We start from the raw sequence: 18,192 nt of genomic DNA, 5'->3' as shown, positions 1-18,192 counted from the left end.
AAATGGCTGCTTGCACAATGACATACTATTAAAAATTGTCAGTTACCCGGCTGTGTTTCTGCAAGATGCCAAACATCTGCATGTTTCCAGCTATTGGATATCATTTTAATGCTCATAAAACATCTGCGTTTTGGAAATTTGAGCTTCACAGAGACATGGCCTACACATGACTTCTTGACACTGTCACCCCATCTTCGTTACTGTTGTACCAGTGTTTTGGAGGAAAGCAGTTGTACAAACAATGCAAAGCACACCTGTAAAACCGAAGAGCTATTTCTGGTTGATCAGAATAAAAGTGGTTGCTTCCAATGCACGCAATGGCTTCCACATGAGTATTGTCTTGTTTCAAAACTTCTTTATAGTATTCAGTTGCTGAGGAAATATTGTTCATTTCCTATTCATCAAGATAAAAGAGCAATACTTTATTAGTATCAGTCAATAATTTTATTTTTTTTTCTGGCTAAGTTCATTCACTCAACAAATATTTATTAAAAGCCTACTATGGGCCGGCACTGTGGCGTAGCAGATTAAGCCATCGCCTGTAGGGCCAGCATCCCAGTGGGTGCCAGTTTAAGTCTCAGCTGCTCCACTTCCAATCCAGCTCTCTGCTAGGGCCTGGGAAATCAGCAGCAGATGGCCCAAGTCCTTGGGCCCCTGTACCCACATGGGAGACCTGGAGGAAGCTCCTGGTTCCTGGCTTCATCTTGGGCCAACCCTGGCTGTTGCAGCCATTTGGAGAGTGAACCAGCAGATGGAAGGCCTCTCTCTCTGTCTCTGTCTCTGTCTCTGTCTCTGTCTCTGTCTCTCCCTCTCCCTCTCTAACTCTGCCTTTCAAAATAAATCTTGAAAAGGAAATAAAAAAAGAGCCTACCATGTATCAGACTTCATGATAGGCCCTGAGGACACAACATGAAGAAAAGATAGAGTCACTGTTCTCAAAGAGACCCCTTTTGGTGCAAAGACAAACAAATGAAAAACAGGCCAGGAGAGTGATGTGAGAAAAACAGATCAGATGTAGGAGAGAGGGCGGGAGGGAGGTGCCTCTCAAGGGGTAGTGGAGGAGGTCACTTTGCAGGAGGTGTTATCTGGGGACCTGAATAAAGCCAGGGCCTGGGATGGAACATACAAAGGCAAGAGAGGCTGCAGAGAGAGAGAAAGGGCAGCACAAAAGGAGAACAAAGGGACAGCCGGGGCCTTGGTCAACCACAGGGAGAACTTCACATTTACTTCTTTTTTTTATTTTATTTTATTTTTTTATTTTGACAGGCAGAGTGGACAGTGAGAGAGAAAGACAGAGAGAAAGGTCTTCCTTTGCCATTGGTTTACCCTCCAATGGCCGCCGCGGCCGGCGCACCACGCTGATCTGATGGCAGGAGCCAGGTACTTATCCTGGTCTCCCATGGGATGCAGGGCCCAAGCACTTGGGCCATCCTCCACTGCACTCCCTGGCCACAGCAGAGAGCTGGCCTGGAAGAGGGGCAACCGGGACAGAATCCGGGGCCCCGACCGGGACTAGAACCTGGTGTGCCAGCACCGCAAGGCGGAGGATTAGCCTAGTGAGCTGCGGCGCCGGCTTTTACTTCTAAAGTTTCTCTGAGAGAAAGCCGTCAGAGGATTAAAAGCAGAATAACATAATTGTGCTATGTCTGCATTTTCAAAGAGTATCTTGGTGAGAGGGGTGAGTATTTGGCCTACTAGGTAACATGCGCTTAAAATGCATGTGTCCATATCAGAGTAATCAGGTTTAATAGCCGGTTCTGGCTCCTGGCTCCTGACTCCAGCCTCCTACCATGGCAGACCTTGGGGAAGCAGCAGTAATGGCTCACGCAATTGGGCTACCGTCACCCTGTGGGAGGCCTGGATCAGGTTCCCAGCTCCCAGCTTCAGCCCAGCTCAGTTCCAGTAACTGTGCGCTTTTGGAGAGTGAACCACGGGATAAGAGCTCTATCTGCCTCTCAAATAAATAATGAATAAAGAATACCTTGGTTTCTAAGTGTAGGGCTTATTAAAATGGGGAAGGATTGTACCAGGGAGACCAAGAGCCCAGGAGAAAATGAAAGAAACCCAGTCCAAGCTAAAAAGAATACACACAAAATTAAAAATTAAAGAATTTCCTGGAGTTAACTATATATATGCTTTCTAAAATACTGATCATCATAAATAAATGCATTGAATGAGTGCTATATCTCTCAAAATCACCTTCAAGGCCCATATCCATATCCTTACAAAATACTCCCTAAAGCCCCTGTTTCACATACTCTCTCTGCCTTTCAACTTACATGACATTATGCGAACCACTTTTCTTATTATGGAAAGACTTATATTTTGTTATATTTTAACCACACCTTATTAAATATCGATTCCATTAATTTTTTTAAAGATTTATTTTATTTATTTGAAAGACAGTGACACAGAAAGAGGAGAGGCAGAGAGAGAGGTCTTCTATCCACTGGTTCACTCCCCAGATGGCCACAATGGCAGGAGCTGCGCCAATCCGAAGCCAGGAGCCAGGAGCTTCTTCCAGGTCTCCCACATGGGTGCAGGGGCCCAAGGACTTGGGCCATCTTCTACTGCTTTCCCAGGCCATAGTAGAGAGCTGGATCGGAAGAGGAGCAGCCAGGACTAGAACCGGTGCCCATATGGTATGCCAGCGCTTCAGGCCAGGGTGTTAACCAACTGTGCCACAGCGCTGCCCCCAATTCCACTAATTATAAGAGCAGTGGGACTGGTGTGACATAATACGTAGAGCTACCTCCTGCAATGCTGACATCCCATATGGGTGCCAGTTTGTCTCCTGGCTGCTCCACTTCAAGTCCAGCTCCCTGCTTATGGCCTGTGAAAAGCAGTGGAAAGTGGTCCAAGTGCTTGGGCCCCTGCCACCCAGGTGGGAGACCTGGAAGAAACTCCTGGCTTCTGGCTTTGGATTGCCCAGCCTTGGCAGTTGTGGCCATCTGGGGAGTGAACCGGTGTATAGTAGATCTCTCTCTCTCTCTCTCTCTCTCTGCCTCTCCCTCTCTTTGTAACTCTCACATTGAAACAAATAAATAATTTGTTTTTAAGAAAAGCACCACACAATGCATTTTTATACATAGAATTTTTGATACTTACTGATGGACTTTAGACATATTCTGACAAAGTGTATCTTTGGCATACTTTAAAGTGTATATCTTTCTATATATATATTTATATAATAAATATAATAATAAACATGGCAAAATAAATTGAATATAGTACTCCTTTATATGCAATCAAATTCTTCTTAATCTCTTAAAAAAAATAAGCTGTCTGGAGGCAGCTATTTGGCCTAGTGGTTGAGACACCATTTGGGACACCTGCATCCCCTATTAGGGTACCCGGATTTGAGTCTTGGCTCTGCTTCTGTTTCTAGTTTCCTGCTAATGTGCACCCTGGGAGGCAGCAAATGATGGCTCAAGCTGTTGGGTCTCTGCCACTCACACAGGAGATCTGGACTGGGTTTATAGTTCCTGGCTTTGGTCTGGCCCAGCCCCAGCTATTGCAGGCATTTAGGGAGTGAACCAATAAGATAGTTCTCTATGCATCTGTCTCTCAAATAAATAAATATTTTTTAAAACAAGTTGTCTCATTTGTGAAATTGAGCACCCTTATCTGTTTATTACTTATTTGAGAGGCAGACAAACACAGAGAAAGAGAGAGACACACACACACAGAGAACTCCCAGCTACTGGCTCACTCCTCAGATGCCCACAATGGCTGGTCTGGGACCAGAGTTAGGAGCCAGGAATGCAAGCCAGGTCAGCAGCCAGGACCGAGAGCTGAACTCCACTGTGGGCAGGGGGTGCCTTAATTCCCAGGCTAAATGGCTGCTCCCTTAATCCCTTTTCGACTTGGTCACCCAAGTACACACTATTCCACACAGCGGTGTCCATGAGTCAGTGATACCACTGTTTTCTTGTTCTTTTGTGTTCACTGACGACTAAGAAGGTAGATCGTTATGGGTGGATGTGGTATGTTGAGATACGTACACACTGTGGAATGAACAGATCAGGCTAATTCACATATCCATCACCTCTCACAGCTATCACTTCTTTGTGGAGAGCACAATTCACAACCCCGTCAGCGTTTCTTACAGGCTGCTCCACTGCCGCCCCCAGGATTTTCTATGCAGCAATGGACAGGCCTTGCCTGTGCTTTCGGAACTTTACCAGCAGGTGTCAACAACGGCTTTCGGGCAACCATCAGCACTAATTAACAAGCTCCCCATGCTGCAGGAGTAACTACCAAAGGACCACCTAAGCAGGCTCTGACAGCCACATGACAACTGCCAGTTGGTTCAGATTTCAAAAGGCGCACACCAATTTCAGAGACATTAAAAATGTGCAAAATAAATGTCTTTAGAATCCATGAAAAACGAGAATGGTAAATTCCTCAAGAGCAAGATCACGTCTTTTCTCAGCACTAAATGTAGTGTTTCTGGATACTGAACAATTCATCAGCAAGAATCAGTTTCCAAAATGTTCTCACACGCCCATGTTTCTACTATAACAGAGGTTCTCAAATTTTTTTATCTCAAAATCTCTTTAAAAATCTTAAAAATGGCTGAGAAGTCCCAAAAAATTTCATTTATGTCATATCTATTGATATTAGAAACTGAACTGACATTTTAAACTACGTACTCATTAATTCACCCTAAATAATGCAAAAATCTGTTAACATAACAGCGTATTTTTATGAAAAATAAGAGGCTCTTCTGAGTGAAGCTCTGTAGTTGTATAGCCATGTCTGTGACAAGGCGGATGCGTCTGTCTAACTCAGTGATAGAAGCTGTGGCTATAAGTCACATGCTCCAGTTCTGCTTCTATCTGTAACAAGGTCAATGGTTTGTCCTTCATTCCTCTCAATCTTGTATCTATCACTCAGTTGGTTTTCAGTTTGGAGGAACAAGGGTGTTATTTCTCAGTTCCACAAAATCCTAAAAAGAAATTCACTCATCAGTCCAAACCCATTCTCTCTCTCTCTCTCTCTCTTCTTTTTTTCAATGCACTTTCTATTTGAAATCCTTATTCAAAATCAACAGCACGGGGCTGGTGCCGTGGCTCACTTGGCTAATCCTCTGCCTTCGGCACCGGCATCCCATATGGGCACCGGGTTCTAGTCCCGGCTGCTCCTCTTCCCGTCCAGCTCTCTGCTGTGGCCCGGGAAGGCAGTGGAGGATGGCCCAAGTGCTTGGATGCCTGCACCCGCATGGGAGACCAGGAGGAAGCACCTGGCTCCTGGCTTCGGATCGGCGTAGCTCTGGCTATAGCAGCCATTTGGGGGGGTGAACCAATGGAAAGAAGACCTTTCTCTCTGTCTCTTTCACTGTCTAACTCTATCTGTCAAATAAATTAAAAAAAAAAAAAGTCAACAGCACATCACAGTGCAAGACTTTAGTGTTATAGTTCCTATGGTGGCAATCCCTTATGCCATGACTCCAGCCTCATCAGCAGTTGGTTCAAGGCAGTGGGTTCTCTAAGGTAATCTTAGAGGCAGGCATTTGTTGCAACCATTAAGAAACTGCTTGGGATGCCTGGGTTCTAGTTCTGGCTCCTCTCCTGATTTCAGCTTTCTGCTTATGTGCACCCCAGAAGGCAGTAAGTGATGACTCAAGTAGCTAGTTTCCCGTCACCCACATGGGAGACACAGACTCAGTTCCAGGCTCCTGGCTTTAGCCTAGCCCAGCATAGCTGTTGGCATTTAAAGAGAGAACCAGTGGACAGCAGATCTCTTTCTCTCTTTCACATAAAAATAAAGAAAAACAAAATGATTTTAAATACTCATATGGTTGATTGATGGACGCGGAAAAAAAATTTATCTTAAGGAATTTTAGACAAAAATACTAATTTTTTCAGCAAACATATGCAGTTTTTAATTAAGTTTTACAAACTTACAAAATATGTGCTTATGCTAAATAAATATAAACATTACATTAATGGTACAAAATTAAAACTCCCCTTCTTAAATCTCAGATGACAGAGACCCTGTTTCCTGAATATCTAAGAAAGTTTGTTCATATGCTCATATAAGCATTACATATAGGCACATACCAATTTTAACCGTAAGCAGAATCATTCTGTACATTCTAATATACAGTTAAGTTTTTTTCCCACTCCCTTTTTTTATGTTTATTTATTTTCATCTACTTGAAAGATACACACACATTTAAAGAGAGAGAGATCTTCTACCTCCTGGCTCACTCCTCAAATACCATAATAGCAAGATCTAGGCCAGAGAGAAGCTAGCAGCCAGGAATTCCATCGGAGTCTCCACATGGGTGGCAGGAACTCAAGTACTTGAGTCATCATCCACTGCGTCCCAGGTACATTAGCCATTAGCAGGGAGCTAGATGGGATATGGAGTAGCCAAGCATCCCAAGAGGTGGCTTAACACACTGTACCACAACACTCACCCCCCAACCAGACTCTCTCTCATGAACCATTAGCTTGCTTCCTTTTTATAAAAACTATAAAACCATATTTGTGCATTTGTATGAAAATGCCTTTAAGGAAAATTCCTATAAGTCAAATTGCCAGGTCAAAGAGCGTGTACATTTTAAAATCTCATCTGTAACTGCAAACAACCTCCAAATGGACTGCCCCCTGTCCACTCTAAGTCTGCTTCTCCACACCCTTAACCCTAGATACCATGGAACTTCATCTTTGCCAACCTGATTAAGTGACAAAGGGTATACCATTGTTTTTTAAGTTTTTATTTCTTCAATTACATCAGATGTTAAGTACTTAAAACATCAGATATGCATAACTCTTCATCTGTGAACTGCCAACACATGCCCTGTGCCTGTTTTTCTGTCCTATTTTATCTTTTGTCTTTTTATTACTGGTGTATGTGTATGCCTTAGTCCCTTCTTTGCTGCTGTAGCATCATATCATTCACTGGGAAATTTCTAATGAACAGAAATGTATTTGGCTCATGGTTCTAAAGCTGGACGGCCCAAGAGCAAAGGGCTGCCTCTGGTGAGGGCCTCCCTGCTACATCCTGACTTGACAGAAAGCATTACATGGCGGGGTGGGGGGAGATATTAACTTGCTCTCCAAGCAGGAACCCACTTCCCAGGAACTAACCCACTCTGATGATAATGGCATGAATCCATTTATGAGGGCAGAGCCCTCAGGGCATGATCACTTCTTAACTGTTCCATCTCTCAACACTGTTGCATGGGGGATTAAATTTCTGACCCATGACCTTTTGGGGACACATTCCATCACACAGTCTAAGGAGGCTGGATGGCAAACTTCCCTCGTGGATACTGAGAGACAGAGCTGAAATGCAGTTCAAGAATCCCTGGGCACAGGCCGGTGCCATGGCTCACTTGGTTAATCTTCTGCCTGTAGCAACAGCATCCCGTATGGGTGCCAGGTTCTAGTCCTGGTTGCTCCTCTTCCAGTACAGCTCTCTGCTGTGGCCCAAGTGCTTGGGCCCCTGCACCCGCATGGGAGACCAGGAAGAAGCACCTGGCTCCTGGCTTCGGATCGGCGCAGCAATGGCCATAGTGGCCATTTGGGGAGCAAACCAATGGAAGGAAGACCTTTCTCTCTGTCTCTCTCTCACACTGTCTGTAACTCTACCCATCAAATAAAATAAATAGATAAATAAATAAATAAAAATGTATTTAAAAAAAAAGAATCCCTGGGCACTGACTCTGCTTTCTCATTACAGAAAAAAAAAAAAAATAAGCCTATGGCTATTGATTTTGGCTCAAAAACCAGAAGGAGTGGTGTTGATAATCACCCCTCCAGAGGACAAGTTCCTCCAGACGGGTGGCATCAAGCCCTAGCAGGAAAAGCTGGTGGTGGAGACAAACCGCAGCTGGCACTGGGCTGTTGTCTCTGCACTGTGGTGACCTTACATGAGAGGGTCAAGGGTCACCACGCAGGCTGAACCCAGGAAAAGCTGCACCATGACGCTCATGCACGCCTGCTGTGAGGAAACACCTCGTTTTCATATGTGTTTAACTTCCTGACTAAACAAGAGCATCTACAAGTATGTGCACATGGGCACGTGTGTGAGTGTGTGTGCACGCGTGCAATTCTTACCTGCTCAGCAATTTTAAAGCAATGTGTTCATTACAGAAATTAAAAAGCAATCTTTAATTTTTCTCAGGTATGACAAGTACTTTTCCTGTTTCATATTTTTACATTTTGTTTTGATCTGGTTTTATTTGTATTTTTGGTTCTACTCTATAGGACATTTAACTTTTATGTTTCCAAATTAATCAATCTCTTACTATGGATTCTCATTTTGTGTCATGTTTAGAAAGATCTTCCTCATTAAAATTTATACAAATAATACATCTGGTTTTTTTCTGGAACTTTCATGGTTTCATTTTTTGAAATTTTAAAATCTTTGAAGTTCTAAATCTTGTGGTAAAGTGTTCTTTCAGTATTAAGAAATCATCACTCATCCAGTTCTATTTCTAAAGTATTAAATAATCAAATAATCAAATGGGCTCAATAGGCATCCTTTATCACATCCTAAATTTTCATATGTATGAACATATGTCAACTCTACTTCGCTCCTTTAACTTATTCCTGCATCAGAATTACTTAAATTATACTAACTCTAGAATAGGCTTTATTAATGTGATTTAAAATAACACCTTCCGGAATATAAATGTCATCCCAAGTATATAATAAGCTGGTATCACTGAATTGATCTTTACAGCGGTTATTTTTACCCAATTCACAAAACACTAACTATAAGTAGATTTTCAGTTACTTAAAATAAGGTTGGAAGTAATTTAAGGAAGTGAATGTTGCAGTGGTTCTCAGTCTGCTACGCTCAGAAACACCTAGTGAGCTCACTGAAAGTACAAACACAGAGAGAGCATTTGACAAAGCAGTTAAGAGACCGCTTGTGAGTGCCTGGGTTCGAGTCTCGACTCAACTTCCAATCCAACTTCCTGCTAATGTGTATCCTGGAAGGCAGCAGATGACGACTCAAATAGTTGAGTTCATGACACCCCTAAGTGAGGCCAGATGGAGTTCCTGCCTCCTGGATCCTGGCCCAGCACCAGCTGTTTCTTTCTCTCTCTCTCTCTCTCTCTCTCTCTCTCTCTCCCCTTGCCTTTCAAAGAAATATTTAAAACACACACACACATACACACAAATGCTTGAGTCCCAGCTTCTAGGACTCCTGGTTCAGGAGGAAGAAGATGGGTTATATTTCTTCTTCTTCTTCTTCTTATTTTTGTTTTTGTTTTTGTTTAAAGATTTATTTTATTTGAAAGCCAGGGTGGGGAGCCAGTGCCATGGTGCAGTAGGTAATCTCTGCTGTGGCCTGGGAAAGCAGTGGAGGATGGCCCAGGTGCTTGGGCCCCTGTACCCACATGGGAGACCAGGAAGAAGCTCCTGGCTCCTGGCTTCAGATTGGCACAGCTCCGGCTGTTGCAACCATTTGGGGAGTGAACCAACAGAGGGAGGACCTTTCTCTCTGTCTCTCTATCTCATTGTCTGTGGCTCTACATCTCAAATAAATGAAATCTTTAAAAAGAAAGAAAGAAAGAAACAAAGAAAGCAAGCAAGCAAGCCAAGGTTACAGAGAGAGAGGGAGAGAAGCAGAGAGAGAGCTTCCATTCCCTGGTTCACTCCCCAGAGGGTCACAATGGCAGGGTTGGGCCAGGCCAATGCCAGGAGCCAGGAGCTTCTTCGGGGTCTCCAACACGGTGTCGGGGCCGAAGTACTGGGGCCATCCTCTGTTGCTTTTCCCAGGCTGTGAGCAGGGAGCTGGCTCAGAAGTGGAGCAGCCGGGACATAAACTGGCACCCATATGTGATGCTGTTGTTGCAGGCAGCAGCTTAACCTGCCAAGCCACACTGCTGCCCCTGGATTGTAAATTCTTATACACTCCCATGGTGATTTCCATACACAATAAAGTTCCAGGGCCACTAGGATAACATTTCCAGAGAAAGGTCTCTAACTTCAAACACCTTTCAACAACAAACAGATAAAATAAAGATCTACCTTTCAAACAAAATGCTTTAAGAAAAATTAAAATTACTACCAAAGAAATTTACTGAGGATAAGTCATTTTAAATAAATGTCCATACAAAAGAAGCAATGAACCACAGGCAGAACAACATGTTCATTTCAAAATACAAAACATTAAGAAGATACAATACCAAAATGAAAGCCATAAGTAAACAGCAGAGAACAAAAAGGAAAAGAATCTCCCCAGAGAAAAGTATGATGTACACAACAAAAATCCCTAAAGACATCCACGGCGTAGGCTGGGATGCTAAGGAACAAACTTCACTAATTAACTCTAAATCCACAGTCACACAAAGAGTAAAAGAGTATGTCAGAAACCTGACTCGGCATGGTAAGCTGGCATAAGGGAAATCCAAAGGGAATACTGTATCCAACTGTTTCAAGCCTGTGCTTAGTTCTTGATCACCCTATCTGCGCAGGACAGACTTGCACTGTGCCTACAACCAGGTGCTCTCCTCTCCACTTCCTTCTTCCTTTAGGTACAAATCAGTGTAGAGCAGGAGAGGATGGCAGCTCCAGAGCTAGTCCACACCCCAGGCACAGCAACAGTGACCAACACGGAGGCCTGGAAGGAATTCTTCTGACCAGCAACTAACGCAGTAGCAGCTACTGCATCAAAGATGCCACAGCTGGGGCGTGGGGGCGTAGCGGGTAAAGCCTCCCCCTGTGATGCAGGTATCCCCCGTGTGCACAGCTGGGGCGTGGGGGCGTAGCGGGTAAAGCCTCCCCCTGTGATGCAGGTATCCCCCGTGTGCACAGTGGGGGCGTGGGGGCATAGCGGGTAAAGCCTCCCCCTGTGATGCCGGTATCCCCTGTGTACACCAGTTCATGTCCCAGCTGCTCCACTTCCAATCATGCTAACGGCCTGGGAAAAGCAGCGGAAGGCAGCCCAAATGCCTGGGCCCCTGCCACCGACATGGAAGACCCAAATGAAGCTCCTGGCTATCAACAAAGAGGAAATAATTTAAATCTCTATCTTAGGCTGTTCTCTATACTCTCCTGTATTTGAATAATTCCCAATAAAAGCTTAGTTTGGCCAAACGCATACACAAAAACCTCTTATTCTACAGATAAACCACGGGCTAACAATAATAATTTTATACTTTGCTTTCTTTGCTAGGACCTCACGGGACTATGAGCTCTCTTAAGTGTATGTAATCTCAACTCTACATCAGCTTTTAAAATAATATGAATGTTACCTCATAGATCCTGGCAATTCCACAAAGCAGAGTTACTTCTCCTGGAAACTTATCCAAGCCTTGTTTGAAAAGATTTAAAGCAGTCACAGGTTGATCCAATGCAATGTAAACCTGAAAAGCAAGATATATTTCAATAAAAGTATCAGTTATTAAAATGACAGCATTTGGTATGATTACTGATTAGGAACAAATTATCTCTCAGACAGGACAGCAAAAAAGAAATTTCAGAAATGTGAGGCTGCATTTCCAGTAATGACCTTATAGTTTCATATAAACCTATTTATAGTATTTATTGCTCAAGTATAAGATTAGAGGGATAGGTATGGGTGAAAGCTTGCACTTTTTACCTTATAAATTTCTGGATAGTTTTTAAAAATATAATAAATAATACAGTTAGCATACCAACATAAAACATTTAATAAATTTAATTAATAATTAAAAAGCTTTAACAAAAAAAAAGTTCCTAAAAATCCATGTATCTCTTTTGTACAGCAACCATCCCTCAATGTATTATAGGAAGCAACTGAATTGTACCTCTATATAATCATGTAGGGAATAATGAATTTAAATAAATTGGTTTATTGAAAAATAAATGAAACCATGTGTTTAATAATAGTTAAAGTAAGAAGCACACTTTTTTCAACCACATGTCAAATATTATCAATTAAGAAGATGGCAGTCAAATAGTACGACCTGAGTCTGAATTTCAAGTCTCCCCTTCAGAGAAGTCTACTGTGATGCTAGAAAGTTCTACAAGAATTTAAGGTCAATATATAATAGGTAGAATGCAAACTTAGATATCAGACAATTTCAAAGCTTTTTCAAAACCCACTGTAAACATACTAAGATTTGCACAGTAACTTTCTATAGTATAACTTTCATTTTACTGGTGGGCTAACTTTTATTAGCACATCTAGAAACTAGCAGCACTTCCCTTAATATCGCATTTTCTTGTGACTATCACATTTTTAAATTTTAAAAACCCCTAGGGGTGGATAGCCCGCATAGCAGTGAAGACACCACTTGGGACATCTGCACTCCAAATCAGAGTGCCTGAGTTTGAGACCCATATCGCCATCAATTCCAGCTTGCTGCTAAAGCAGATGCTGAGAGACAGGGGGTGGAAGGCTTAGGGAGGTCCCTGCCACCCACATGGGTGACCTAGACTGAGTTCTTGGCTCTTGGATTCAACCCGGGGCAGCCCCAGCTGCTGCAGGCATCTAGAGTGAACCAGCAAATGGGAGTGTGAACTTGCTTGCTCTCTCTCTTCCTTTCAAGTAAAATGAAAATAAAGAAAAAAATTTAATTAAAATAAAAACATCCTAAAGATATAGTGAGCTGATGCCAAAACAATACTTCATCAAATGGTTTTCTTCCAAAAGCAGCCTGTGAATGGGTCAAGAAATAACTTTACCCCAGTATAGAGACGTCTAAGCGGCTCCTTCACTCCTGCTGTGTCTGCGGGTGGCTCTGTGTGTAGCAGTGACGGGGCTCTGGGAGTCTCAAAGACCTTGGTTTGAATGCGGGCTCCTAACAGCCAAGTGACCCTGAAAAACTTCCCAGCTTTGTTAAGCCTCATCTTCCAGAAGAGTACAGAGGAAAGATAAAGCCTCCGCGCAGGTCTACTGTGCGGGCTGACTGAAACTGCCTGTAAAACGGACCTGCCCGATGCCCTACACTGGTTGGTGCTCGAGAAGAGAGAGCATTACTGCTGCTGTTACTCAGAGCGGAGGAACCGAGGACCTAGAGCAAGCGTCCCTGATGTCTGCAACCTGTGCAAGTGGGAGACGGGTGTGGTGTGGAAGAGAAGGCCTCTGGGGCCCGCCACCTAACCAGGTAGTGAGCCTAGGGGGCGTCTTCCTGTCCTACTGGGCAACCGTGTAGAGCGGACTCATGTTTCTGTGGCAGTCAGTTCCTCCTGAGACGGTTACCCTCCATGTCTTCTCACTTCTCTTGCTATGGAGAGAACTAAGTCAGATCTGAAGGTAACAACTTGCCAGATACTCCTGAAGAAACTGGTACCTGTCCATGGCCAGAATGTAAACACTGATCCTGAGAAGACAGAGTTCACTCAGACTAATTCTTACTTACTTTTGCCAAGTAGAGAAATGTATCCACCATTTCCTGCTGCTTCAGGGCTGATTTAAACTGCTTTTCTGCTTCTCGATACATTCCTAATCTAAGAACAGCATTAAACAAATTAGACATTCAACTTAAAAATAAATACCCTTCGGTTTTTTTCATTCCCCAAGGACAGGGATGGAGACAAATTATATCTGCCAGAGAAAGCGTAAACCAAAGAAGGTAATCTTGTACGTATATTAATATGATATACAGTTTAGCAAAAAAGTTGCCTTTGTCCCCTATTCACCGGCTACCTAACTCTGAAATGACGTGGAAGGAGTCCATTCCAAGCCTGGTCACCACATGACTAAAAGCTGCCAGTAAGCCAGGTCACATCAGTTCACCAGCCAAAGAGCTTATGATCAGCTAGACATATGGCAAGTGACCTGAATAAATGCTTAGAATCCCCATTTGACTGGAAGAACTGACAAATGACATTTCTTTGAAAACAGTCTCTGCTCTGAGACAAAGGCCCATTTCTTAAGGTTACCCTTACACCTGTTCTAAAAATCTTTTTTCTGTTGTTTTTTTTCCCCTAGATATCTGATACTGATTTTCTAGCCTAGAATCTGAGATTTGCTTTCTTCCTAAGTACAAGTGTCCCAAAGTCGGTGCCCACATCTTCTGCCCAGAAAACATTTTGTTACCACTAAATCAATTACTAAAGTACACCCAGTTTTTATTCAGCCTGTCCTTAATTTGAAAATTTCTCATAACTACTCATTCCTAGTCATCTAAGAGCTAAGAGCTCAGGGATGACAATGTTGTATTTTATGAAATAAAATCAGGATAATATACAATGTGTCCCATTGTGCAAGTTTCCTTAAAAGGTTTAAAAGAACAGCTTTATTCACTTTTCAAAGACTAAACTTCAACCATTAATGTGATTTGGACCCAAACAGCTGTTGAAAGGCTTGAAGCTAAAGCGATTAAGGTGACTCGCAGACTAGCCTGAAGTTAGAAGATGTGTGATATGCTACAAGTCCCTATCTCTCAGAGGTCTCACAAATTTCACAAGGAGCACTTATAAAAAAATGTTATCAAAGAACTCTCAGATTCTGAAAAACAATGTATTTATGTACACATCAACTTAGCATGCAAGTCTTAAACATGTGACTTAAGAAGTACAGTCACTGAGTTCCATGAATGTTAAGTACCCATGAAAAGTCTCTATGAGGGTACCTGAAAAAGTCCAAGGAAAATGGAATTAAAAGAGAAGTTTATTTTGGTGCCACAAAATTGAAATCCACGCATAGCTGTAAACTGCAGTAAACAGATGACACTAAAAGCCAGAACTGGGGCACTGGGATGGGAATGGGTAGAAAGGGAGCAACTCTGCCAGTCACCACAAAGGCAGGGTCAGCGGTACTTAACGATCAAGGAGCAAAGGCACAAAGCGAACTTGGGGCCGCATCCTCTGGTAACATAGCCTTGACCTTGCTAGCTGAAGTAAGCAGCTCTTTCTTTGGCTCCCACTTAACACCCTATGTGTGCTTCCATCATAATGGAAATCATGCTAATAATTATTTATGGTCCTCTCTCCCCCATTCTATTGTAAACTGTTGAAAGAAAGGACAATCTAATATAACTTTTATAACCTCAGTGCTTGGCAGAGTAGCTGCTCATTAAATATTTTACTAAGGGGATGGACGGATGGATGGATGGATGGATACTGAATACATAATAAAAATGAGCAGCAGAATAATTTAAAAGGATAAGAAGCAGTGATTAAATGCCATCATATAGAGGTGGCAGAAGGAATCAGTCAATGCGTTCCTTTATTAAAGATTTCTGAAGATTTTGCTTATTAAGCACCTGATTTCAATAGTGTCTTCAAGAACTATATTCATGAATTTAATGAGTTTAATGTTATAGTAGTCCAAAATTACTCTTAGTAGAAAAACACAACCTCAATTTGGCAATACTTTGGAGTTCTATGCAAAATATCTAAATTGAAGGTAGTCTTTCTTTTTTTTTTTTTTTAAAGATTTATTTTATTTGAAAGACAGAGTTACAGAGAGAGGTAGAGGCAGAGAGAGAGGTCTTCCATCCACTGTTCACTCCCCAGATGGCCACAATGTCCGGATCTGTGCTGATCCAAAGCCAGGAGCCAGGAACCTCCTCTGGGTCTCCCACGCAGGTGCAGGGCCCAGGGACTTAGGTCATCTTCCACTGCTATCCCAGGCCACAGCAGAGAGCTGGAGGAGCAGCCAGGACTAGAACCAGCGCCCATATGGGATGCTGGCGCTTTAGGCCAGGGCTTTAACCTGCTACACCACAGCACCGGCCCCCAGCAGTCTCACTTTCAACAGCAGAATAAATATCCTTTTCATCCCATTTATATTCTTCTTCAGTGTTTGAATGACAAGTTTCTAAATACTGAAAGGTGCTGATGGTAACCAAAGTTTACCTTGTTTGTGAGATTACAAGACATATTTGATTAACAAGACATACTTACCTTTATAAAATATATAATTTATAAAATATATAATTGTTCATTTGTCTGTTTTTCTAAATGCCATATATGCACCTCAATTTCAGCAACAGGTTTCAGATCATATTTACTAGTTGCTATAAAAATAGTCATAAAATTAGGGGCCGGGGGCCAGCGCTGTGGTGTACCAGGTAAAGCTGCTGCCTGCAGTGCTGGCATCCCATTCAGGTGCTGGTTTGAGATCTGGCTGCTCCACTTCCGATCCAGCTCTCTGCTATGGCCTAGGAAAGGAGTAAAAGATGAACCAAATGCTTGGGTCCCAGCACCCCTATGGAAGATTGGAAGAAGCTCCTGGCTCCTGGCTTTGGATCGCCTCAGCTCCAGAAGTTGAGGCCATTTGGAGTGAACCAGTGGATGGAAGATCTCTCCCTCTGCCTCTATCTCTCTGTAACTCTTTCAGATAAATAAATAAATAAATAAATAAATAAATAAATAAATAAAAAAAAATTAGGGGCCAGCACTGTGGCATAGCAAGTAAAACCACCACCTGCAACACTAGCATCCCATGTGGGCACCATGGCATGCAAGTCCTGGATGCTCCACTTCCACTCCAGCTCCTTGCTAATGCACCCAGGAAAGCATGGAAGATGGCCCAAGTGCTTGGGCCCCTGCATCCGTGTGGGAGACCTGGAAGAAGCTCCTGGCTCCTGACTTTGGACTGGCACAGATCTGGCTGTTTTGGCCATTTGAGGAGTGAAAACAGGGGATGGAAGATCTCTCTCTCTCTCCCTCCCTCCCTCCCTCCCTCTGTTTGTCTAATTTCTGCTCTTCAAATAAATTTTTTTAAATTCATAAAATTAATGCTACTTTTCTTATCTCTGTTAATTTGCTTTAAAATGTGTTTAAACATTAGTGAATGTTAAGAACACCCAAGTCCTGGAGAACAATACAGGAATGTGTGAGTAGTAAAACCAGAAACGCATCAGAAAGTGGAGTTCAAGCTCTTGCATGCCACTATTTTTCTGAGGCTCAACTTCTCTCCTCTGGGAGAAAGGCTAATAGCAACTACCTCTGAGGAGCCGTGAGACGAATGTGAGGTGAGGTGATGCACGGACAAACTAGTGCTCACTGTCAGGTGCTTTACAGATGTAAGGCGTCAGTATCAATAAAAAGGCCTGCGAGTCAAGAGGACACAGACCAGGAATTGCAGACTTGTCCTGGTCCCAGGTCTGTTACTAACTGCTGCTAATGCACAGCACAGCTACTCTTTGGCCTCAGCTTCCTCATCTGAGAAGGGGAGCTGGATCTGATGGCCTCGAAGCACCACCCTCCCAGCTCGAAACTTTATTATCCAGTTTTGTTGCTATCATGTGGTCATTAAGCAAATATTTTCTCAAGTAAGCCAAAGCCACAGTTCTCATTTTTTCATGAGCAAAAAAGAGAATGGATTTGAGATTTAAAAATATACCGCTTCTAAGCCTTTCAACAATTAAAATTTTACCTGTAGTAACACTTTCCAATCTGCACTTTCCACCACCAGTCCTTGTACTGAGAATGCTCTGTGGAAAGGGCGGCCAGATCCAAAGCCTTTGAAAACAATTCAGCTTAGATTAGGATTTTCTTTTCTAACAATTAACACTCAGCAAGAGTAATAATGAAATAAACCATATATTTAGCATCAATCAAAACACGCACTAGAAATCAGACAGAACAAACTCAAGTTGCTCGTGTTCTCAGGTGGCCCCACCAATTTCCCCTAAATAATCAGTTCCAGACGAGAGGACTAACAACGGATGAGACAGAACACTGCTCAAAATAAAGCAGATGTATAATACACATGTATACAATATTAATACACAATGCAGGATTGACATTTTAAAATTCTTAGATTTGTACCCTCTCCACACTATTTATCTGCTGTTTAATGGTTCAACATGGCTCCAAACTCAGTGGCAGTCAAGCCTTTGTTTATGGCATGTCCAATTGCAGATCCCACTTTAAAGACAGAAGTCAGGGGGCCGGGGCCATGGCTCACTTGGTTAATCCTCCACCTGCAGTGCTGGCATCTCATATGGGCACCGGGTTCTAGTCCCGGTTGCTCCTCTTCCAGTCCAGCTCTCTGCTGTGGCCTGGGAAGGCAGTGGAGGATGGCCCAAGTGCTTGGGCCCTGCACCTGCATGGGAGACCAGGAAGAAGCACCTGGCTCTTGGCTCTGGATAGGCACAGTGCCGGCCGTAGCGGCCATTTGGAGAGTGAACCAGTAGAAGGAAGACCTTTCTCTCTGTCTCTCTCTCTCACTGTCTATAACTCTACCTGTCAAATAAATTTAAAAAAAAAAAAAAAAAAAAAACAGAAGTAGGGACGGGCAGTGGACCTGGTGGTTAAGAAGCTGGTTAGAATGCCTGTGTCC

General features: G+C 43.0%; 1 protein-coding gene across 4 annotated transcripts in view; it reads right to left on the bottom strand.

The window, feature by feature from the left end:
* Positions 1 to 18,192, bottom strand: part of TTC8 (tetratricopeptide repeat domain 8) — a 60,946-nt gene that overhangs the window by 8,611 nt on the left and 34,143 nt on the right. For all 4 annotated transcript variants that reach the window (XM_089322071.1, XM_002719609.6, XM_002719610.6 and 1 more), the window contains 4 exons: positions 17,284 to 17,369; positions 13,316 to 13,403; positions 11,225 to 11,335; positions 255 to 394 (listed from right to left, as the gene is read on the bottom strand). In XM_089322071.1, the coding sequence (XP_089178197.1) occupies positions 255 to 394; positions 11,225 to 11,335; positions 13,316 to 13,403; positions 17,284 to 17,369 (425 nt within the window). The remainder of the gene's footprint in view (positions 1 to 254; positions 395 to 11,224; positions 11,336 to 13,315; positions 13,404 to 17,283; positions 17,370 to 18,192) is intronic.

This window comes from Oryctolagus cuniculus, chromosome 20, assembly GCF_051225735.1.
Source record: "Oryctolagus cuniculus isolate XC-2025 breed Fujian yellow rabbit chromosome 20, ASM5122573v1, whole genome shotgun sequence".
NCBI classification, from domain to species: domain Eukaryota; kingdom Metazoa; phylum Chordata; class Mammalia; order Lagomorpha; family Leporidae; genus Oryctolagus; species Oryctolagus cuniculus.
Note: the sequence above shows the minus strand (reverse complement) of the source record. Positions and strands in the feature narration are given on the sequence as shown.